Source organism: Castanea sativa, chromosome 8 (genome assembly GCF_040712315.1).
Source record: "Castanea sativa cultivar Marrone di Chiusa Pesio chromosome 8, ASM4071231v1".
NCBI lineage: Eukaryota > Viridiplantae > Streptophyta > Magnoliopsida > Fagales > Fagaceae > Castanea > Castanea sativa.
In genome coordinates, this window is record NC_134020.1 from 54,533,379 (window position 1) to 54,556,414 (window position 23,036).

The 23,036-nt window shown below is 33.3% G+C and overlaps 2 protein-coding genes across 3 annotated transcripts; both read right to left on the minus strand.

Moving 5' to 3' along the window:
* Positions 1 to 929: 929 nt before the first annotated feature.
* LOC142607820 (protein PIN-LIKES 2) lies at positions 930 to 3,676 on the minus strand. 2 transcript variants are annotated; one of them, XM_075779457.1, is made up of 2 exons: positions 3,524 to 3,676; positions 930 to 2,678 (listed from the first exon to the last, which is right to left on the minus strand). In XM_075779457.1, the coding sequence occupies exon 2, from the start codon at positions 2,640 to 2,642 to the stop codon at positions 1,281 to 1,283; it is 1,362 nt and encodes a 453-aa protein (XP_075635572.1). In that variant the 5' UTR covers positions 2,643 to 2,678; positions 3,524 to 3,676; the 3' UTR covers positions 930 to 1,280. The 2 variants fall into 2 exon arrangements, with proteins under 2 accessions (XP_075635572.1, XP_075635571.1); XM_075779456.1 differs by having other exon boundaries at positions 3,191 to 3,656.
* Positions 3,677 to 18,470: 14,794 nt separating this feature from the next.
* On the minus strand, positions 18,471 to 21,132 carry LOC142605702 (protein PIN-LIKES 2-like). Its single transcript, XM_075777136.1, has 2 exons — positions 20,886 to 21,132; positions 18,471 to 20,366 (listed from the first exon to the last, which is right to left on the minus strand). Exon 2 carries the CDS (start codon positions 20,324 to 20,326, stop codon positions 18,965 to 18,967), a length of 1,362 nt encoding a protein of 453 aa, XP_075633251.1. The 5' UTR covers positions 20,327 to 20,366; positions 20,886 to 21,132; the 3' UTR covers positions 18,471 to 18,964.
* Positions 21,133 to 23,036: the final 1,904 nt, after the last annotated feature.

The following is a 23,036-nucleotide window of genomic DNA, read 5'->3' on the forward strand; positions in this document are numbered from 1 at the left end:
ATATATCCATGATACCAACAACAGATCTACAACAAAAATTATTTTCCAACAAATGCAAACTAATAAAATTAGGTGGTGAACCTATGTCAACCAGCACCCTAACATATATTGTCAATGCAAACACTTCCATAGTTCTGAAGTTAAGACGAATATGCATGTTTTCCAAGGTCAAATGAAAAGATCTAAAATGCGATCTAAGTAGGTTAGCATGTTTCAATCCGAAAGAAGCAGTCCATTACATCATTTTTCAAATGTCTTTTAATGCTTATTTCTGCCTGTCTGCTAAATTTTCAAGTCTTAATCACAAAATCAGTTTAAAGAACCAAAACCAATCATATATAAAGAACTAAAATCAATCATATCTCTGATTTCAGTAACTGAGATCTGAGAATATGGAATCAGTCACAGGGTTGTACAATCCAGTAACTTGGAGTTTCAGCGATCATGGTCCACGGTACCATAGCCACTATTTACTGCTTTTGGCTCGATATATATTCTGGTACTTCCAACTAATTTCCAAAAACTAAAGACATATATTAAGCATATTAAAGAAATTATGCTTTAGATCCACTTCCCATTTAACTTTTGCTGCACTTCCCCTTTTCAGTGTTTTAACAGACTGATCACTAGGATTCAGTTGGACAATGTCAACTAGTTGAAAATTTGGCATTGTTATGTGGAGATTTTTCCTTATCTAAATTCTGAATGAAATGAAACACTATTCCAGATGAAATATAAATAAAGAAAATATAGAAGAAAAAAAAAATATATAATTCTAAAAATGATCTAATATAAACAATTTGGGCAATGGGTCAGCTTTCAATAGATGCTGTATTCCTTAATTTATTTAATTGGACATCCATCGGTACAGGCTGGATTTATAACATACTTTCAGTATCAAATGAAGAGAAAGAAAAAAGGGGAGGGCGGATCTAAGCCTTTCATTTTCAGGTGAAAACAAGGCATTGACATAATTTTAAAAAAATGTAAGAGCAATATACAATTTCTAAACAAAATAAGATGGCTAAATTGGGTGCTACAAAGCTTTTACAGGCAAGAACCTACTCAAGTTTCATAAAGTAACCATTAATTTACAGGGGAGAAGCATCATTCACTTCCATCACCAGTACCCACTAGAGAACACAGAGCAGAAATTAAGCAAGTAAACCTTGCTTAAACAATTATGCTATAATGGACAGAGAGACTGCAGTAATCTGATGGCATTTAAACACTAACCTATAGACTGAAGGCCTTTATGACAGTAAAATATGATACAAACCTCAAACATATGAGATTATTTTGAAGTAGATAACAATATACAAGGAAAGGGAGAACAGGGCAAACACATGCTGCCAGAAGAGCAGTGCTGAAGCTTCGCTAACTGCATATCCCCTCAAGCTGGCAATTGCTCCCAATAAAATGGCACTCGGTGTTGTGTATTGCAACAAAAGCACAAATCTGTACATTGCATCACCGTGGACCAAAAAATTCAGCTTATCAGACAAAGCAACAATACCAATTCCAAGAAGAGGAAGTACCAAGAGCCTTGCCACACTTATACCAATTGTAGTTCGAAGACCAAGTTTCGAATCAATTGGCCCCTCAGCAAGCATACCCCCAAGAACAAGCATCACAGAAGGCACCATTGCGCCACCTAAAATCTCTAAACTGTCAGTGACAAAAGATAGTGGAGCGTCATATCCAAAGAAAAAAGCCTTGATCTGAGGCACCATCCCAATGATGATAGCTAAAAGAGAAGCAATAGTTGGGGGTTGAAGTATGTGCTGTATTGGAGTTTGTACAGCAACAGTTCTGATCCTCCTGACAACTCTAGGCTCAGCCAAACACCTAAGGGACCTGGGACTGTTCGGAGCTCCTTCTCCTGTACCCTCAAGGTCAGGAACAGACGACTGAGAAACACTTGATATGCTTTGGAAAATTCTAGCAATAAAGGGTTGCTTTGAATGCTCAGTTTCTTTATCTTCCATATCCGGCCATTCAGCTTCAACAAGGAGAGGCCTACTGACATCATTGACTGCTTCTTGTTCCTCAATCTCAATCTCAGCCCCTTCTTCAACAATCTCATAGTACTCCAGTGGAGGCTCCATCATGTGATACACAAGGGTATAAACAAGAATCACAGAAACCCATGAAGAAAAAGAGACATAAGCCACCCCTCTTGAATGACAATGGGGTCCAAATGGATTGTCTTTAGTATGACACACAGATCCAACAAGTGCAAGAGGGATATTTCCAGTATTACCAAATGCAGTCATGATAATAGTAAATCTTTTAAACTGTGGAGGTGGGCGGCAAATAAGCACGACTATGTACCCAAGGAGACAACCAATAGCTGTACTGATTACAACATTAATTGGAATAAACCACCAATCAGCAAAGTTCTCAACTGTAATGCTTTCACCCAGTTCAGTAAATATTAGGCAGGGCAAGAAGAGAGCAAAAACAAGCTTACTGAGAAGCTTAAATGTCGCTTTCGGGATTATTTTGGTTTTGGGGTGTGCAAGAACCAGACCTATAACCGTAAGGGAAAGAAGTTTCATCAAAGGGATTATTGCACTTAGTATATCTTCACCACTTGTCTTCATTTTGTTTTGATAGAGCTCAACTAAGTATCGCAACATTTTTCCCTCTCTGTAGTGAAAAATCAATAATTCTCTCTGCAATGAATCAAACAAAAAATACAAATACAAAAACTCAGATCAAATTCAATAGTAGTTCTGGTTCCTATATCACCAACAACATAATATCTAAAACCCCACCAAAAAATTTGCACTGCTTCAACATGAATTCAGCATATTATCCATAAAATTATCATAATCAATCACAACACAAGAGTCTCACAAACCTAATGAACTAAATCTCAAATTTAAATTGGACAGATTATCAAGAAACGCAAAAAAAAAAACCATAAAAACACCATCTTTAACAAGATTACCACAAACCACATCCTATAAATCAAAGAAATACAACAAGGGATTTTCAAAAACCGCGTCCAAATTAATGAAAACACAACATGGGGTTCTCTAAACACGAAAAGACGAAAAGGGTATCTATAATTTTTCATTCTCTACAAGAAAATCAACCAGGACAATGCTTTTATCAAATATTCTACAATAACATCAAAACTAATTTGCAATTAAAAAAAAAAGTGTAAAAGAAGAAAACTTACAGATCACAAAAAGAAGTGGAGAGAGATTCTGGGACAGAGGTTTTGAGTTGAAGGGAAAACAAATACGAGGATTCCTTAACAACCTTGGAATAACTGATTCTTAACCAAAGAGCTGGTATTGTTTATTTTTTTATTTTGATAGAAAACACACAAACTTCATTAATAATTAAAAGCAAAGATACATCATGGAGAAGAGCCTGTTCTAGAAAACAGGGACTCTCTTAGATCCAAACAAAAAGCTCAAAGAGCTGGTATTGGTGAATGACTAATGAATTAAAATTGGCCCATTTAACCATAGGAGGAGTGCTTATGCCTATGAAGCTAGAAGCTTACAGGGAGAGATTATGTTTTCTAGAGTTGCTACTTGCTAGCAGTGCCTATGGAGCAGCTCAGGAAGCTCTGGTGGATGCTGCTATAAAAGCTAGAAAACTTGAATGCCAAAGTCGTTCAACTTGAGTGCCAAACTTGCTGATCTTCTTTCCCTTCAGCAGAATGGACTAGTTTACAAGTTCTTTTTTTGTTCCAAAAGTTGTTCCGGCTCTTTTTGTCATTTAGCAGATATGGCAACTAGATTGCCAATCCACCAAAGCTGGTTTAATCCGGCTCTTTTGTATCCTTAACTTTTACTTCTTCTTTATCCACCTTTTATGGTAAAAAAATAAAAAACATTATGATTTGGTACGGAAGAAATAGTGATGTATGTATTATTCTGTTTCTATTACTATGATTGCCACGCTATAACGAGCAAACGCTAAAACGACTCCGTATTATTTATGCTTCTCCCAAAAAAAGAAAAGAAAAAAAGAGAAGAAATCTTAAATCTAAAATACGGCCATGCAATACACTTAAACGCAGATTAGTTAAAAAAAAAAAAAAATCTTTTTCTTGTAAGAAAATGTGTTAATAATTAGTAAGTCACATGAAATTTTAATGAATTAATATATATATACATATTAAGTCACTTCACCTAAGAATGTTATGTTATGTGTAAGGAAGTGGTTTTTGAGCCCAAGGGACATTGGGCCTAGAACGAAAATAGGCTCAATCTTGACCGGCCCGCTCTGATGATTGACCTCTTTGAAAGATTCGGACCTTAGATCATGGACTAGGACAGGATACTATTCTCATTGGGAATGTCATAAGGAGATCCGAGGATGAGACACTTACTAAGCCACCAAGGAAGATGTACTTGCCAAGCTACTGAGAAGGACTTTTGGGAAATGCAGAATTTTTCAAGGAAGCCTACTAAAGCTTCCTGATAGAGCAACAATCACCTCCGTATTAATGAGGCACACCTGCTTGGCACAGTCGTATTTATTAATAAATGACTGGCTCGAACAGTGCAAAGAGTTCTAAAAGTCTCAATTCATCATGAAAGTAGGAAAGCAAAGAGCATGATGCGACAAAAACCCCTCCAACTGTGCAGGGACAGCACATCCCTGAGAAGAAAGTAGGGAAAATATAAGGGAAGATAAGGACAAAGAGGAAGACACATAGAAAGTAACCCAAAAAATCATAAAGAGAATTGTAGAGAAAGAACAAAGTCTTAGAACCCTTTTTAGAGCATGTTCTTGAGAAAAGAGAGTGTATTGTTCCCTGTTTATACATTTGCATAGTTTTACGTAAAGTTTTGTTCTTGTTCGAATCTCCAACTGTGGATTATTAGTAGCCTTATGTTACAAATCAATTGTGTTCTTCTGAGGATAGTTCATCCTTTTAGACTCAATGTGTAAATTTCATTATATTAAAACACAAAATTGTGATATTTGATCAAAATAAATAAAATAAAATTCTAAATTTTTAAAATTTTAAAATTTTTGTAATAGAATTTAGTTGGAGTAGAATTCTAAATTTCTTGAAAGATAATAGGTAATTGTTGGAATTTTAACTAGCGTAAGCTATCCTAACAATTAATATAAGCCATTTAATATTTTGGTAATAAAGATTCATTTAAAGTATAAACTATTTTTAATACTTTAAAAAAAGAAAAAATTAAAAAGAAGAATAAGCTAATTTTATAATCCAGGTTTAGTAGGAGGTGGGGGGACTCACAATGGGGAGTGGATCAAAGGTTTTTCCAAATCCGTTGGTATTACCACCAGTGTTATGGCAGAACTTTGGGCCCTTAGGGATAGTCTTAAAGCTGTGTATTGACATGCATCTGCCCATTGTTATTATTGAATTGGATGCTCTCTTAATTGTTAACATGATCTCTGGAGTTTCAGCCTTTTCTAAATGCTTATCCCCGCTTGTTGATGATTGCAAGGCTTTACTCAGAAGAATTCCTCAGTATCAGGTGAAGCACTGCTTTAGGGAAGCCAATGCTGTGGCTGACTCTTTTGTTGGAAGTGGGGCTACTATGGAGGATGATTTTGTTGTGTTTATTTTCCCTCCTGCTAAGTGCTAATATTGGGATGCTTCTATACCAAGATGCTATCAATTATGTGTACCTAAGGCACTATCGTAGCAGTGCCAACTCTGTGGATTTGGTTTAGTTCTGTAAAATATATCCCATTAACTAAAAAAAAGGTAATATAATATAATTTGTATTTCATAAATCACTAGGTCTATATTTAAGAAAAAAATATACCTATTTTTTAACACAATCTATCTAGAAAGACACCTAAATATTTAAGTAGCAAAATGATTAAGAAGATAAAAAGTCAATAATAATGTGATGTATGTTAAAGAATCATTAAAATTGTTAAAAGAAAAATGATAAATTTGACATAAAATACATCCCCAACAACTACAAGTTATTTTATATTTCTCAACACAAATTAATTAGAAAATACCAAATTCCAAACATGTGGGGTCAAAAACTCCCAACAAGAAAGACAAAGAAAACTTCAGAAAGGTTAACATTCGAGTAATTGACCAACACAATTTATTTATTAGAAAAATAAAGTGAAAAGTCCAAAATGGGAAGTTCAAACATGATTTATAGAAGCAAGATTGCATTGACATTGCAATAAATACATTTCAAAAGGAAAAAAAAACTATTTTCCCATGGTGTTGGGTTACATGAAAAAGGAGTATATTTTCTCTCTCTCTCTCTCTCTCTCTCTCTCTCTCTCATTTTTTTGTCTTGATATCTCTTCGACCCCTTCTTTGTGGCCATGCCCTCCTCTTCCTTTATTGGTTTTCCCCCATTCTTATCTTGAAATAGGACTTAGGGGGGAGGGGGGAGTTGTATTGTTCAGGTTGTCCTTTATGTGTTTAATGTAAAAGAGGTTAGGTAGAGAATCTCTCATTAATGTAGAGGTGACAAATCCAATGATCCTTATCCTTTTAGGGGGTTTCCCGAGGTGGCATGGGTGAAAGCGTCATCACGTCGAAGAATAGAATGGGTGGTATTGATCTCTCATGGTACTTCTTTTGTTTGCCGAGGGATGACCCCCGCTTGTGAGCTTGGAGAAGCATTCCAAGGTTGGAAGATATGCTCAGAATTCCACAGGAATAGTTCCGATGATTACCCATGACCAATCATTGAAATGGGCTTAGCCCATCTCTTTGAGTATGACCTCCTTAGTATTTGGGCTTTGGTCCAACATCAAGCTTATCCCCTCCACAAAACATATGAGAAAATAACAATAATTCATACTTTAAACTTCTAATACCATTAAAATATACACAACCTTTAACTATTAATTATTAAGATTTTTTTTTTATAATTATGATAAGAGAGAAAAAAAATTGTGTGTTATTATGTATATAGTTTATATTAATTTGGATGGCTCATTGACTATACATTCTTTTTTTAAAAAAAATAGTAATTCTAGTATAAAAATTACAACTTTTGCCACAATTATCTTATATCGTAGAATGTAATTGGTTAAACGTTTCTTTTCACATGGATCTTTTCTTTGGGAAAATTTCATTTATACTCCTTGAAGTTTGAGCTAATGTCATCTAGGTTCAAGACTTTTCAAAACTAATCAATTTGGTCCCTAAAGTCAATTTAGTCCCTAAAACAGTTGAGAAAAAATAACTATCTGTTTAAACTAACTGTTTAGGGACTAAGTTGGTTTTAGAGACCATATTGGCTAGACTTTATTGGTATTAGTCTAAATCTCATGATATGTTAGTAGAATTTACCCCTTTTTTTTACCACTCACGTGAACAATTGCGACAAGAGTTGTAATTTGTTACGTGCTCCTAAAATTTTTCTTTTTAAAATGTATTCAGGTAAATTTATGGTGATTATTATTATTCTTTATGAGAAGCGTTATCTTTTTATTCTATTGGTTAATTATGGGCTTATTATGATCAAAAGTAATAATAAAAAAAAGACTTAGTGTGCATTAGGTATTGACTTAAAAAAACCAGTTTTTTTTTTTTTTTATTATTCAACTTATTTTTAATATCTCAACTATTTTTTAATTTTATCTACTGTACTTATTTAGACACTCAAAAAAAAAAAAAAAAAGTAACGCGGTTAATTTTTATTCAAATCAACGTGGCACTAGCTTCATAAATATATATATATATATATGTCTGTGTGTGTGGTGGGCCGTAGCTAACCTAGAAACCAAAACGTCTCACTGTCATTTTTATATCTCACCTACGCCATTCTCTTTTCATACTTATCCATTTACCTTCATGTGTACGTGAGTCGCGCCATTTTTTATCAATGAATTTATTCTGAATATATATATATGAGTCTGCTTCCAACTAGTTAAAAAGGTCACATTATTTGTTTCTTTAGTTTAAAAAAAAAAAAGGATTTGACATCGTTATTTGTTGAATTTGTGCAGGGAAGTCACCGAAGCGGCGACAAACCGTTATTCTGGAAACCAGACACAAAATGTTCAGGATGGAACAAGCAATGCAATCACTCATGCTGTTCATTCTGATGTTGTCACTCAAAGTAAGATAGAAGCAAAACTCTAAAACTTTCTTGGGAAGTTGAAGGCAATTTCACCTTTTTTATTCTTGAGGAAGCAGAGACATATGTTATGTGTGCTGTCTGAAGATTTAGAAATTAGTTTTGAATTTGGATTAGTTTGGATTTGTATTTGAGTTCAGTTAGGATTATTTGTTATCTTTATCTATTTCTTTCCTGGAAGATCTAGAAAGCTCTTAATCTCTCTCTCTCTCTCTCTCTCTCTCTCTCTCTCTCTCTATATATATATATATAAACCGAAACTTCTGAAGCCCTCACAATTTTTCACGTCAGCACAATATTTAAATAAAATTATCATTTTATTTAAATGAAATTATTTTAAAAAATATTATTTTTCATGCATCGCACAAATTAGCGATTAATGATATTCATAAATTCATTTCAAATTTCATTTATGTTTGGTGGTGATCCCAAACAACCCTTAGACGAAGCTGTTCTAGGCTGTTTTGCATCACATTCAACAATTTGTTGTTTTGATATGTCTGATATTTACTTTTTCTATCCTTGAGAGAAAAAAAAAAAATGTTTCCAGTAGGATGTCAAATCACTACAGAGACAAAGTGATTTTGAAATCAGGTTATAATTTTCTTGATTTTACGGCTTTTGGCTTTGTTTTTGTTTGGTTTTCATTTACAAGGCTATAGCACTCGTCATTTTACCCAAGTATTATCTACTGAAATTAACTATCTCATACGAGGTCTTTGTTTATATATATATGTTGATTGCATAGATGGAAAAAGATGAACTGAAGGTTGCTTTGAAATGAGGTATAGAAATTGTTGGGAACACAATACCATTAAAATGGCAAAAGAAGCAACTCAGCTCAATCGAATGACAAACTTAGCTTAGAAATACCCATTATATACTACAGGTCGTACATAGAAGAATATTACTAAAGCTACAAGTCGTTGTAGAAGAATGTTACTAAAGCTGCAAGTCATTTCTGTGTAAATACTGCATTGTTGCTATGTTGCCCCTTATCTGTGTGTGAAATTTTTTCTAATTTACATTTATACACAGTAAGATTTCTATTTTCTAGATGTATTAGGCCTCTGAATATTTCTAGTTTTAAAACTTTCCACCTTCAACAATATAGGAATTTGAAGTCTCTGAAAAAATGGACAAGGATAATGAAATCGTTAAACTATGAGAACATTATCAATATTTGGAAGCGTATTTGCAACGGGAAATTTCAAAACAAGATTTTTCCAAAAACATTGAAATTCTGAATGAAATGATTCATAGAAAATCCGATGAGATTTCAAATCTACAAATTGCTTTGGGTGTGTCCATTGTTGAACTCAATATACAGGTAAACAAATGAATGCATTTTTTGACATTGGTTATCATCTTAATATTGTAATTGAATACGTTATCTTCACCACTACATTGCCTTGTGTGAGGTGGGAGACTCTAAACACATAATAATATGACTAGTAAATGTTGGCAAGCGCCTTGTGATCACTAGTGACCTACTTCCAAAGAAATCATAGCAACGAGGCATGTTTTTTCACATTAAGATTATAGTTCCTTTAGGATGCACGCTGGGAATGGAATCTCTATTCCCATGTTTTACTTTTTACTCTATAGCATATATTTTCTCTACTAGTCCCTTGCGACTCTGTGGGTTGATTTTCTTCTCGAGGAAACTGTAAGAGAGAGAAGGGATTTGGAAGATGATGCTAGGAGATCTAAAGAAGATTCATATTGAAGAGGTTCAAATGTTGCAGTTGCTGATGTAGTCAACACCCTACGTTCTCTGCACAACTATAGATAATTAATATAAGCATTTACTCTATTGGCTAATTTAATGAACTAATATTTTTGATATAAATGCAAACTTTGTTGATTTAGAATCCTAAATAAAGAAAACTTCAAGATATGTGCTACATGGCACATCCTCATACTATCTAATATGAGGTCTCTGTTTATATATATATATATATATATATATATATATATATATATATATATTGATTGCATAGATGGAAAAAGATGAACTGAAGGTTGCTTTGAAATGAGGTATAGAAATTGTTGGGAAGACAATACCATTAAAATGGCAAAAGAAGCAACTCAGCTCAATCGAATGACAAACTTAGCTTAGAATTAAGCTTAGAAATACCCATTGTATACTACAGGTCATACATAGAAGAATATTACTAAAGCTGCAAGTCGTTGTACATAGAAGAATGTTACTAAAGTTGCAAGTCATTTCTATATAAATACTACATTGTTGCTATGTTGCCCCTTATCTGTGTATGAAATTTTTTCTAATTTACATTTATACACAGTAAGATTTCTATTTTCTAGATGGATTAGGCATCTGAATATTTCTAGTTTTAAAACTTTCCACCTTCAACAATATAGGAATTTGAAGTCTCTGAAAAAATGGACAAAGATAATGAAATCGTTAAACTATGAGAACATTATCAATATTTGGAAGCATATTTACAACAGGAAATTTCAAAACAAGATTTTTCCAAGAACATTGAAATTCTGAATGAAATGATTCATAGAAAATCCGATGAGATTTCAAAATTACAAATTGCTTTGGGTGTGTCCATTGCTGAACTCAATATACAGGTAAACAAATGAATGTGTTTTTTGACATTGGTTATCATTTTAATATTGTATTTGAATACGTTATCTTCACCACTACATTGCCTTGTGTGAGGTGGGAGACTCTAAACACATAATAATATGACTAGAAAATGTTGGCAAGTGCCTTGTGATCACTAGTGACCTACTTCCAAAGAAATCATAGCAACGAGGTATGTTTTTTCACATTAAGATTATAGTTCCTTCAGGATGCACGCTGGGAATGGAATCTCTATTCCCATGTTTTACTTTTTACTCTAAAGCATATATTTTCTCTACCAGTCCCTTGCAGCTCTGTGGGTTGATTTTCTTCTCAAGGAAACTGTAAGAGAGAGAAGGGATTTGGAAGATGATGCTGGGAGATCTAAAGAAGATTCATATTGAAGAGGTTTAAATGTTGCAGTTGCTGATGCAGTCAACACCCTAATGTAAAAATGGGGGCCAAACAAATTGAAATGTCTTTTTCACACTACATTTTGGAGTTTCATAATGATAATAAACATGGATAAACAAATCAAACTTTCTAAGACACGAAATTTTAGGGTCTCAAGCAAAGTTATATTGTCTCATTTTGATTTTGTTTATCAGAACCAAAATTATGGGTGTTATGCAGTCTGAATGTGGTACTATTTCATGATAAAGGCCAGCTCAATGCCCAGGCCTAAAGGCCCCACTACAAAAAATATTTACCCTTTACAAGAAAAGGCCACATCCCATTGTAAAATGCCCAAAATTTTATAAAATATATGAATTTTTTAAAAATGGTTGTGCACTTTTAATTATTAGTGATGTTAGAGATATTACAAACTTTACTATAGATTTGTAAATTGACATGTTAGCATTCACAAAAAGTATTTTAAATATTCATCAATTACATTATTGAAGCTCATCAACCACTGTTATTGTCATATTATATTGTGAACATTTTGTAGTACGTTTAGCATTTTTCTTTTTTTATTTCTAATAAGGCTTTAGAAAAAATTTACAAATGTGTTAGATCATCAATGATGATTAATCTCCCTTAATAGTTTGAAACTTTCATATTTGTAAACTAATCTACTACAAAGCCACACATCAATTAATATAATAGATTATACATTAGATTATAAACGTAATTAACTATGTATTGTCATATATCCAAGATAAATTCATTTTCTTTTTAAAAAACAATATATATTTTTTTCTTTTTGTTAAATTTATGTTTCAACTATAATTTATTTTATATTGCTATAATTTTAATGTTGAGCCCCTGAATCCACACTTATTATTAGTTTTCTCCAATATTTCAATAAATTTACCAAAAATCTTGTAACTTAATTGGTTGACACCTCAATTTTCAATAGAGACATTCATGACTCATATCCCTCAATTATCTATGTATAAATTTTTTTTGAATAAATTTCTTTGTAAAAAATTGTAATTTTTAGTTATTTTATAGATAAAATAGAAATCACACTATATATGTGTGTTCACAAATTGAAAATTGCATGATATAGTAGTTAATATAGATAAGCATGTTTCATGCCTACTAAAAAAATGCATATATCATTTCTCAGATAAATCATAGAAAAATTATATTAAAATTTCATTATGCTATAACAAAATAAATATATTCATTCTATTACACGCACACAGAGAGAGAGAGAGAGAGAGAGAGAGAGAGAGAGAGATATATATATATATATATATATATATATTACATGTGACTAAAAGGATTTAGAAAATTTAAAGGACTAAGATTTATTTTAATGAACTCACAAATATTTAATTTTTATGGCTTTTGTGTCAATTGATGTCAAAGCAACCAAACATGAGTAAGAATGTCATATTCTAAATTTATTATTATTATTCCAACTAAAAATGATCTCTTATATAGGGTTTATAAAAATAATCATATAAATTCATTTAATACAAATAATTAATGCAAAACTATAGATAATTAATATAAGCATTACTCTATTGGCTAATTTAATGAACAAATATTTTTGATATAAAAGCAAATTTTTGTTGATTTAGAACCATAAATAAAGAGAACTTCAAGAAATGCGCTACATGGCACAACCTTATACTCTCTCTCTCTCTCTCTCTCTCTCTCTCTCTCTCTCTCTCTCTCTCTATATATATATATATATATATATATTGATTGCATTGATGGAGAAAGATGTACTGAAGGTTGCTTTGAAAATGAGGTATAGAAATTGTTGGGAACACAATGCCATTAAAATGGCAAAAGAAGCAACTCAGCTCAATCGAATGACAAACCTAGCTTTGAATTAAGCCTAGAAATACCCATTGTATACTACAGGTCGTACATAGAAGAATGTTACTAAAGCTGCAAGTCGTTTCTGTGTAAATACTGCATTGTTGCTATGTTGCCCCTCATCTATGTATGAAATTGTTTCAAATTTACATTTATAGACGGTAAGATTTCTGTTTTCTAGATGGATTAGGCATTTGAATATTTCTAGTCTTAAAACTTTTCCACCTTTGACAATATAGGAATTTGAAGTCTCTGAAAAAATGGACAAGAATAATGAAATCGTTAAACTACAAGAACATTATCAATATTTGGAAGAGTATCTGTAACAAGAAATTTCAAAACAAGATTTGTCCAAGAAGATTGAAATTCTGAATGAAATGATTCGTAGAAAATCCGATGAGATTTTAAATCTACAAATTGTTTTGGGTGTGTCCATTGCTAAACTTGATATACAGGTAAATGAATGTGTTTTTTGACATTGGTTATCATTTTAATAGTGTATATGAATATGTTATCTTCACCATTACATTGCCTCGTGTGAGGTGGGAAATTGTAAACACATAATAATATGACTGGTAAATGTTGGCAGGCGCCTTGTGATCAAGTTACTAGTGACCTACTTCCAAAGAAATCATAGCAACGAGGTATTTTTTTCACATTAAGATTATAGTTCCTTCAAGATGCACACTGGGAATGGAATCTCTGTTCCCATGTTTTACTCTTTACTCTAAAGCATATATTTTCTCTACCAATCCCTTGCAACTCTGTGGGTCGATTTTCTTCTCAAGGATACTGAAAGAGAGAGAAGGGGTTTGGAAGACGATGCTGGGAGATCTAAAGAAGATTCATATTGAAGAGGTTCAAATGCTGCAGTTGCTGATGCACTCAACACCCTACATTCTCTTCATGTAAAAATGGGGGCCAAACCAATTAAACTGTCTTTGACACACTACATTTTGGAGTTTCATAATGATAATAAACATGGATAAACAAATTAAACTTTCTAAGACACGAAATTTTAGGGTCTCAAGCAAAGTTATATTGTCTCATTTCGAGTTTGTTTATCGGAACCAAAAATTAAGGGTGCTATGCAGTCTGAGTGTGGTGCTATTTCAAGATCGTTGTGGTGTGTGGTACTATCTCATGATCATTGTCATGTGTGTGTACATCTGCGACTTTGAACTAATTAATCTTCTTCTTTTTTTTTAGAATCAAAAAATTATATTTTTTTTTAGAGAGAGTTTTAACCTATGATGTCCATTTCTGATGATTATAAAAGTTGTCAAGGACTATACGTGTCACTACAATCACAAACTATTTTAATTACAACATTTTTACAAATTATTAATGTGGTCAACTTCTTATTGGTTTTCACCTAGATCCACTATTAACATTGTTTTTTCATTTACCAATAATTACTTACTGTATCAACAATTTGTAAAGTTTTTGTAAAAACGTTTGTATGTCTGAAGTGATTTAATTCATATAGTCATTGTGGGGAGTAAAAGGACCCAAGCGGGCATTTGGGCCTTTGGGCTCCAGCAAGGAGGGCCGATCTGTTCTTGAGCTAAGAATTTGTTAGTACTGTGAATCGACCCATACACCGATGGTCCGAGGACACATCCGAGGGTGAGTTTCTCCTCGGACAGACCCAAGAGAACTCGGAGATTCACTACGAAGGTTAAGGCAGAATTCTGGAAAGACTGTTGGTTAAGAGGGGAAAACCCTAAACTTTCTAGATACACCGGTGTTAGAAAAATATTATGAGCAAAAGCTGCCACCTCCACATTAAAGACTCTGCACCTACCTCCCTGGCCGCATTAATGGGGAAGTGACCCCTGAACAGTAGAACTGAAACTTCTGGTCACTATTCAAAGGCACTAAGAGAAGAAATATCTAGAGGGGAGGGGGTTTGAGCAACACGTGGATAAAGTATCAGGAAAATAAGTATTTAAGGGGGGTGAAGGCCAAAGAAAAAGGTCAGTCTGTAACCAAGAAAGAAATTAAGAATTGTAATCTTTAAGAAAGAAAGAAAAATAATACAGAAGTAGTCCTCGGCTCACGTCCGAGGAGGTCCATCTGCAATTACCATTCATTATTTACAAGCGTTTGCACACCATAGCCTGTTATGAAGTTCTTAGTACCTCTAATCTAGATTTCAAGCCCACACTCTACAAATTTCATTGTTTAAGGCTCGTTGGGCCTGAGCCCATAATTGTCTTTGGGTCCAGGTGCAATTGTGCACTTACAGTCATAACAAAATCCCAGATTACTATCTCTCATATATGTGTTTATAAATAGAAGTATACATACTGTGTAGGTAAAAATGGTCAGAACACACATTTGGGTCTTAGGCCTGATTTGGTAGTGTGAACCAGTCCGAGCAGAGCCTTTGGGGCCCACAAGCCAGTTCTTGCTAGAAAGGTTGATAAGCTTGTCCGAGGAGAGGCATCTCCTTGGCTGAGTCAAGTGAAGATCATATGACATGTCATGATGTTTAGGGAGAGAATTCTGGAAAGCTTGTTCGGTCAAAATGTGTTTCACACAGTTAGAGAGAGGGGGAAAGTATGAGAAATATCAAGGGAAAAGGCTGCTACCACCGCATTAAAGACCTTGTACCTACCTCTCTGGCTGCATTAATGGGGAAATGACCTTTGAACAGTAATATTCAACCTTCCAGCTATTGTTTGAAGACTTCCAGAAAGTGCTGGATGTGACAAGTATCTAATTGGGTAATCTGTGCTACATGTGGAAGATGAAAGGGAGGAAAAAAGGGATATAAGGAAGGAGAGAGAAATTAGGAAAGGGGAGATCGAAAAAAAGAAAAAAAAGGAAGAGATAGAGAGAGCACTGTACTTATTATCTTCAGTCTTAATTTTTGTTGAAAGAAAGAAAAGCAATATAAGTGATCCTCGGCCTACATCCGAAGAGAGTTTCCGTTATTTTCATCCATTGATTGCGTAGGTAGTGGCGGTTTAGCCCACCTATCTGTTGTCCAATATCCGTAAAACTTAAATTTCAAGCTCACGCTCTACAAATTTCATTGTATAAGGCTCTTTGGGCCTGAGCCCATCACTCGTTTGGGTCCGGATACAAATTGTGTACTTACTCATACTATTATTAAATGAAACCAAAACACACAATTTAATAACTTAATATTTAATAATTTAGTTCATGTAAGAGTTTAATAAATAAAGTAGACAAAAATCTTGTAACTTAATTAGTTGACACTTCCTAATGTATCTATGACATCCAGAGTTCAAATATTCTCTCCCCGTTGTAACTATTAAATTTTATCGAAAATTGTTTTCCAATAAAGTACTATTGTACATGAAATTAATAACCAAATGAGAATTTATCACTACTAAAATATAGTAAAATAGATTCTCAAAAAAAAAATTGTAGTAAATAATTTTCAATATAAACTTTATTTGAATAAATTATATTAAATAAGTGTCATCTTGGTTTCGTTTTTGAGAAGTTGGAAATGGTGTGATTTGTAGTGCAATGGAATATTATAAACTAGATTATAAAAGAGAAAATGGTACGCCAAACAACATTATTTTTCGTAATTTATCTCTGCAAGCTTTCTTATATTTTGACACGCGCGTGTGCTAGGTTTTTTTTTTTAATTTAGGAAAAGTGTGCTAGGACTTCATGGAATTGATTGAAAGTAAGGGAAGAAGTAAAACAGTTAATCTTGTTATTTATTTATTTTTATATAAACTACAACATTTAATCTTGACAACATAATTATGCAATTAAATTCATATAGACTTAATAAAATTCCAGATCAATATCCCCAATGTTTGTAAATATTAGTACACATAATTATTAAATGAAACCAAATGATAAAATTCTATAAATTAAAAAAAAAAAATTGATAAACTAAACCCACCGAATGAAGTCAATTTGGCAAGGCTACAGTATCTATACTGTAATGTATGGGTGTAAACCAAAGGTTTCGCATTTACTAAAACTATGCATTCAAATATAACAGTATAGTTGTTTCTCAAAATATATATATATATATATATATATATATATGTATATAACAGTATAGATAACATGAAGATGACATGGTTGATTGATGAGGAAAATATCATAAATGGAAATACAAATTCTATGGCCAATCTTCCTTCTTGTGTCGAACCGAACACGTTCAACATTGACAACTTTTAGAATACCACTAAAACCCATGTTACATTGGTGATTGGGACTAGTTAGGACGTCAAGAACAAGTATGTGTTTTGGAGTCATATGACTCCATTACTCCCAATTTGAGAGCACAAGCAAAATTATTCAATGCACTCATTGTACTACATTTTCCGTTCTACAGAATATCTTTCTTTATTCTCCTTATACAAGTGGTATTCGTCTAAAAAACTTTGTTTCAACTCTCAATGACTCCAAAAAGTACAAGAAAGAAAAAAAAAATGGCACAAAGAATAAGGAAATGGTATTTTATGAGATTGACTACGATAATAAAGATAATACATAAACCTCATAACTATGAGATGATATCTTATGAGATAGTCTCATGAGACCACCCTCTCACAATATATAATACTTACACATGTGAGACCCACACATATTATGAGAGAGGTTTTATGAGACCATCTCAAAAAGATACTTTTTCCATATTTATTTTTCATATTTCTACGAGATTTTTGTTGATAATCTTATAGAATTTTGGACAACCGAGTACTAAGTTAAGTAGTGATATATTCATGATACCAACAACAGATCTACAACAAAAAATATTTTCCAACAAATGCAAACTGATAAAATCAGGTGGTGAACCTATCAATCTCAACCAGCACCGTAACATATATTGTCAATGCAAACACTTCAGAGTTCTGAAGGTAAGACGAATATGCATGATTTCCAAGGTCAAATGAAAAGGCCAAAAATGGGGTCTAAGTAGGTTAGCATGTTTCAATCCTAAACAAGCAGTCCATTACATCACTTTTCAAATGGGTTTTAATGCATATTTCTGCCTGTCTGCTAAATTTTCAAGTCTTAATCACAAAATCAGTTTAAAGAACCAAAATCAATCATAGATAAAGAACCAAAATCAATCATATCTCTGATTTCAGTAACTGTGATCTGAGTATATGGGATCAGCCACAGGGTTGTACAATCCAGTAACTTGGGCGTTCCAGCGTTCAAGGTCTATGGTACCATAGCCACTATTTACTGCTTTTGGCTCGATTAATATCTGGTACTTCCAAAAAAACTGAAGACATATATTCGGCATATCAAAGAAATTATGCTTTAGATCCACTTCCCATTTAACTTTTGCTGTACTTCCCCTTTTAAGTATTTTTCCTTAATTTTCAACTACTGGACAATGTCAACTAGTTGAAAATTTGGCATTGTTATGTGGAGCTTTTTCCTTATCTAAATTCTGAATAAAATGAAACACTATTCCAGAAGAAATATAAATGAAGAAAATATAGAAGAAACAAAAACATATGATTCTAAAAATGATCTAATATAAACAATTTGGGCAATGGGTCAACTTTCAATAAATGCTGTATTCATTCATTTTTTTAATTGGACAACCATCAGTACAAGCTGGATTTATAACATAAAACATGACAAGGATGGTTCAGAACAATCAGTATCAAATGAACAGGAAAAAAAAAAAAAAACGGAGGGCGGGGCCAAGCCTTTCATTTTCAGGTGAAAACAAGGCATTGACATAATTTAATAAAAATTTCAGAGCCATACACAATTTCTAATCAAAATAAGATGACTAAATTGGGTGCTACATAGCTTTCCCAGACAAGAACCTACTCAAGTTTCATAAAGGAACCATCAATTTACAGGGGAGAAGCATCATTCACTTCCATCACCAGTACCCACCAGAGAACATAGAGCAGCAACTAAGCAAGTAAACCTTACTTAAACAAATAGGCTGTAATGAACAGAGAGACTGCAGTAATCTGATGGCATTTAACCTATAGACTGAGGGCCTTTACGACAGTACAATATGACGCAAACCTCAAACATATGAGATTATTTTGAAGTAGATAACAATATACAAGGAAAGGGAGAACAGGGCAAACACATGCTGCCAGAATAGCAGTGCTGAAGCTTCGCTAACTGCATATCCCCTCAAGCTGGCAATTGCTCCCAATAAAATGGCACTCGGAGTTGTGTATTGCAACAAAAGCACAAATCTGTACATTGCATCACCGTGGACCAAAAAATTCAGCTTATCAGACAAACCAACAATACCAATTCCAAGAAGAGGAAGCACCAAGAGCCTTGCCACACTTATACCAATTGTAGTTCGAAGACCAAGTTTTGAATCAATTGGCCCCTCAGCAAGCATACCCCCAAGAACAAGCATCACAGAAGGCACCATTGCGCCGCCTAAAATCTCTAAACTGTCAGTGACAAAAGATAGTGGAGCATCATATCCAAAGAAAAAAGCCTTGATCTGAGGCACCATCCCAATGATGATAGCTAAAAGAGAAGCAATAGTTGGGGGCTGAAGTATGTGCTGTATTGGAGTTTGTACAGCAACATTTCTGATCCTCCTGACAACTTTAGGCTCAGCCAAACACCTAATGGACCTGGGACTGTTCGGAGCTCCTTCTCCTGTACCCTCAAGGTCAGGAACAGACGACTGAGAAACACTTGATATGCTTTGGAAAATTATAGCAATAAAGGGTTGCTTTGAATGCTCAGTTTCTTTATCTTCCATACCCGGCCATTCAGCTTCAACAAGGAGAGGCCTACTGACATCATTGACTGCTTGTTGTTCCTCAATCTCAGTCTCAGCCCCTTCTTCAACAATCTCATAGTACTCCAGTGGAGGCTCCATCATGTGATACACAAGGGTATAAACAAGAATCACAGAAACCCATGAAGAAAAAGAGACATAAGCCACCCCTCTTGAATGACAATGGGGTCCAAATGGATTATCTTTAGTATGACACACAGATCCAACAAGTGCAAGAGGGATATTTCCAGTATTACCAAATGCAGTCATGATAATGGTAAATCTTTTAAACTGTGGAGGTGGGTGGCAAATAAGCACGACTATGTACCCAAGGAGGCAACCAATAGCTGTACTGATTACAACATTAATTGGAATAAACCACCAATCAGCAAAGTTCTCAACTGTAATGCTTTCACCCAGTTCAGTAAATATTAGGCAGGGCAAGAAGAGAACAAAAACAAGCTTGCTGAGAAGCTTAAATGTTGCTTTTGGGATTATTTTGGTTTTGGGGTGTGCAAGAACCAGACCTATAACCGTAAGGGAAAGAAGTTTCATCAAAGGGATTATTGCACTCAGTATATCTTCACCACTTGTCTTCATTTTGTTTTGATAGAGCTCAACTAAGTATCGGGACATTTTTCCTTTTTTTTTTGTGGTCAAAAACCAATAATCCTCTCTGCAATGAATCAAACAAAAAAAAATACAAATACAAAAACTCAGATCAAATTCAATATTAGTTCTGGTTCCTATAACACCAACAACATAATATCTAAAACCTCACCAAAAAATTTGACCTGCCACAACATGAATTCAGCATATTATCCATAAAATTATTATAATCAATCACAATTGTAGTCTCACAAACCTAATGAACTAAATCTCAAAATTTAAATCGGACAGATTATCAAGAAACGCAAAAAGATCCATAAAAACACCACCTTTAACAAGATTACCATAAACCACATCCTATAAAATCAAAAAAATACAACATGGGGTTTTCACAAAACGCGTCCAAAATGAATGAAAACACAACATGGAGTTTTCTAAACACCAAAAGACGAAAAGGGTATCTATAATTTTTCATTCTCTACAAGAAAATCAACCAGAACAATGCTTTTATCAAACATTCAACAATAACATCAAAACTAATTTGCAATTTAAAAAAACAAAAAAAATGTAAAAGAAGAAAACTTACAGATCACAAAAAAGAGTGGAGAGAGATTCTGGGACAGAGGTTTTGAGTTGAAGAGAAAACACATACGAGGATTCCTTAACAACCTTGGATTAACTGATTTTTAACCAAAGAGCTGGTATTGGTGAATGGCTAATGAAATAAAATTGGCCCATTTAACTATTATGATTTTTTTTTTTTTTTGATGGGACATTAAGATTTGGTACGGAATAAATAGTGATGTATGTATTATTCTGTTTCTATGACTATGATTGCCACGCTATAATGAGCAAACGCTAAAACTACTCCGTATTATTTATGCTTATCCACAAAAAAAATAAAATAAAAATTTTAAATAGGGCCATGCAATACACTTAAACAAATATTAATTCTTGGTGCGATAGTCACTCCACAGGTATAAATGCTTGTAGAGTGTGGGGGCAAGAGCTGGAGATCAAGTCTCCATGAGAGAGTTTCACACACATATTAAAACAAAATTATTCTAGAATAGAAATTTTATTTTATATAAAAAAAATACAGATCAATTAAAAAAAATATTTTAATAATTAGTGAGTCACAATAAATTTTAATGAATTAATATGTACATATTGAGCCACTTGGGCTAAGAATGTTTTGTTATGGGTAGGGAAGTGGTTTTTGAGTCAAGGTAACATTGGGCTTAGAATGAAAATAGGACCAATACTGACCGGCCCGTTTTGATGACTAACCTCTCTAAAAGAGTCAGATCTTGGATCACGGACTAGGACCGGATAATATTCTCATTGGGAATGCTATAAGGGATCTGAGGATGAGACACTTACCGAGCCAAAAAGGAAGATATACTTACCAAGCTATCAATGAGGAATTTTGGTAAATGCAAAATTGTCCGAGCAACAGTTACCTCTGCATTAATAAAGCTTACTTGCTTAGCACAGTTGCATTTATTAATGAATGATTGGCTTGAATAGTGTAGGGAGTCTCAAAAGTCTTCATTTATCATGAAAGTAAGGAAGCAAGAGTCTGATGAGACAAGAAGCCCTCCAGGTGTAGAGGGATAGCACATTCCTGAAAAGAAAGTGGCAAAAATAAGAGAAGATAATGATAAAAAGGAGGACACACAGAAAGTAACCCAAAAAATCATAGAGAAAATTGTAGATAAAGAACAGAGTCTTAAAACCCTTTTTAGAGCCTGTTTTTGTGAAAAGAAAGTGTATTGTTTCTCTTGTTTTTGAATAATATCGTCATCTTTACATAGTTTTACATAAAGATTTGTTATTGTTTAAATCTCCTACTGTGGATTATTAGTAGTCTCATATTACAAATTGATTGTGTTCTTAGGAGGATAGTTCATCATTTTAGACTCGCATATTATGTAATGTGCAAATTTCATTATATTAAACACAAAATTGTGACATTTGATCAAAATAAATAATATAAAATTTTAAAATTTTTGTAATAGAATTTAGTTGAAGTAGAAATCTAAATTTCTTGAAAGATAGTAATTGTTGGAATTTTAACTTGCGTAAGCTATCCTAACAATTAATATAAGCGATTTAATATTTTGGTCTAAAGTATAAACTATTTTTAATACTTTTAAAAAAGAAAAAAGTAAAAAAGAAGAAGAAGCTATTTTTATAAGAGAAATACTAATGGATGCCCTTAGGGCAATGATTAATAATCCATTTAAAGAAATTTTTTATGGAAAAAAAAAAAAACAATTAATGTTTTAACAGTTTTTTTCATTTTTCCCATAAAAGTGGTGTCAAAACTTTTTTAAAATGGATTGTTAACCATTACCCTAAGAGCACTTGTTAGCATGACCCGTCTCCACTTAATACAACAAATAACAGCTTTTAGAATCTATTTAAATAGGGGGGAAAAGAATTTGAATTCATATTCTATCTATAGGTGAAACAGTTAATTTTAATGAGTTACATGGCTCTTGAAAACACCAACTATACAAGTTGTTATTTGTCATATTAAACATAGACTCACTGGCGGAGCCAGTGGGGGGCGGGGGGGCACCCGCCCCCCCTGACTCCTAATTTTTTTTTTTTTTGGTATTAGTAGTCACATGAAGGAAAAAGGAAAAAGAAAAAAGAAAAAAAAAGACTTCTACTTGTTGAAACTTGAAAGTGACCAAACCACCTATTTCACTATTTTTTTTATATCATT

Excerpts from the sequence above, each read along its gene's own strand:
- LOC142607820 (XM_075779457.1), bottom strand. The coding sequence starts at position 2,642 with ATGTTGCGATACTTAGTTGAGCTCTATCAAAACAAAATGAAGACAAGT.
- LOC142605702 (XM_075777136.1), bottom strand. The coding sequence starts at position 20,326 with ATGTCCCGATACTTAGTTGAGCTCTATCAAAACAAAATGAAGACAAGT.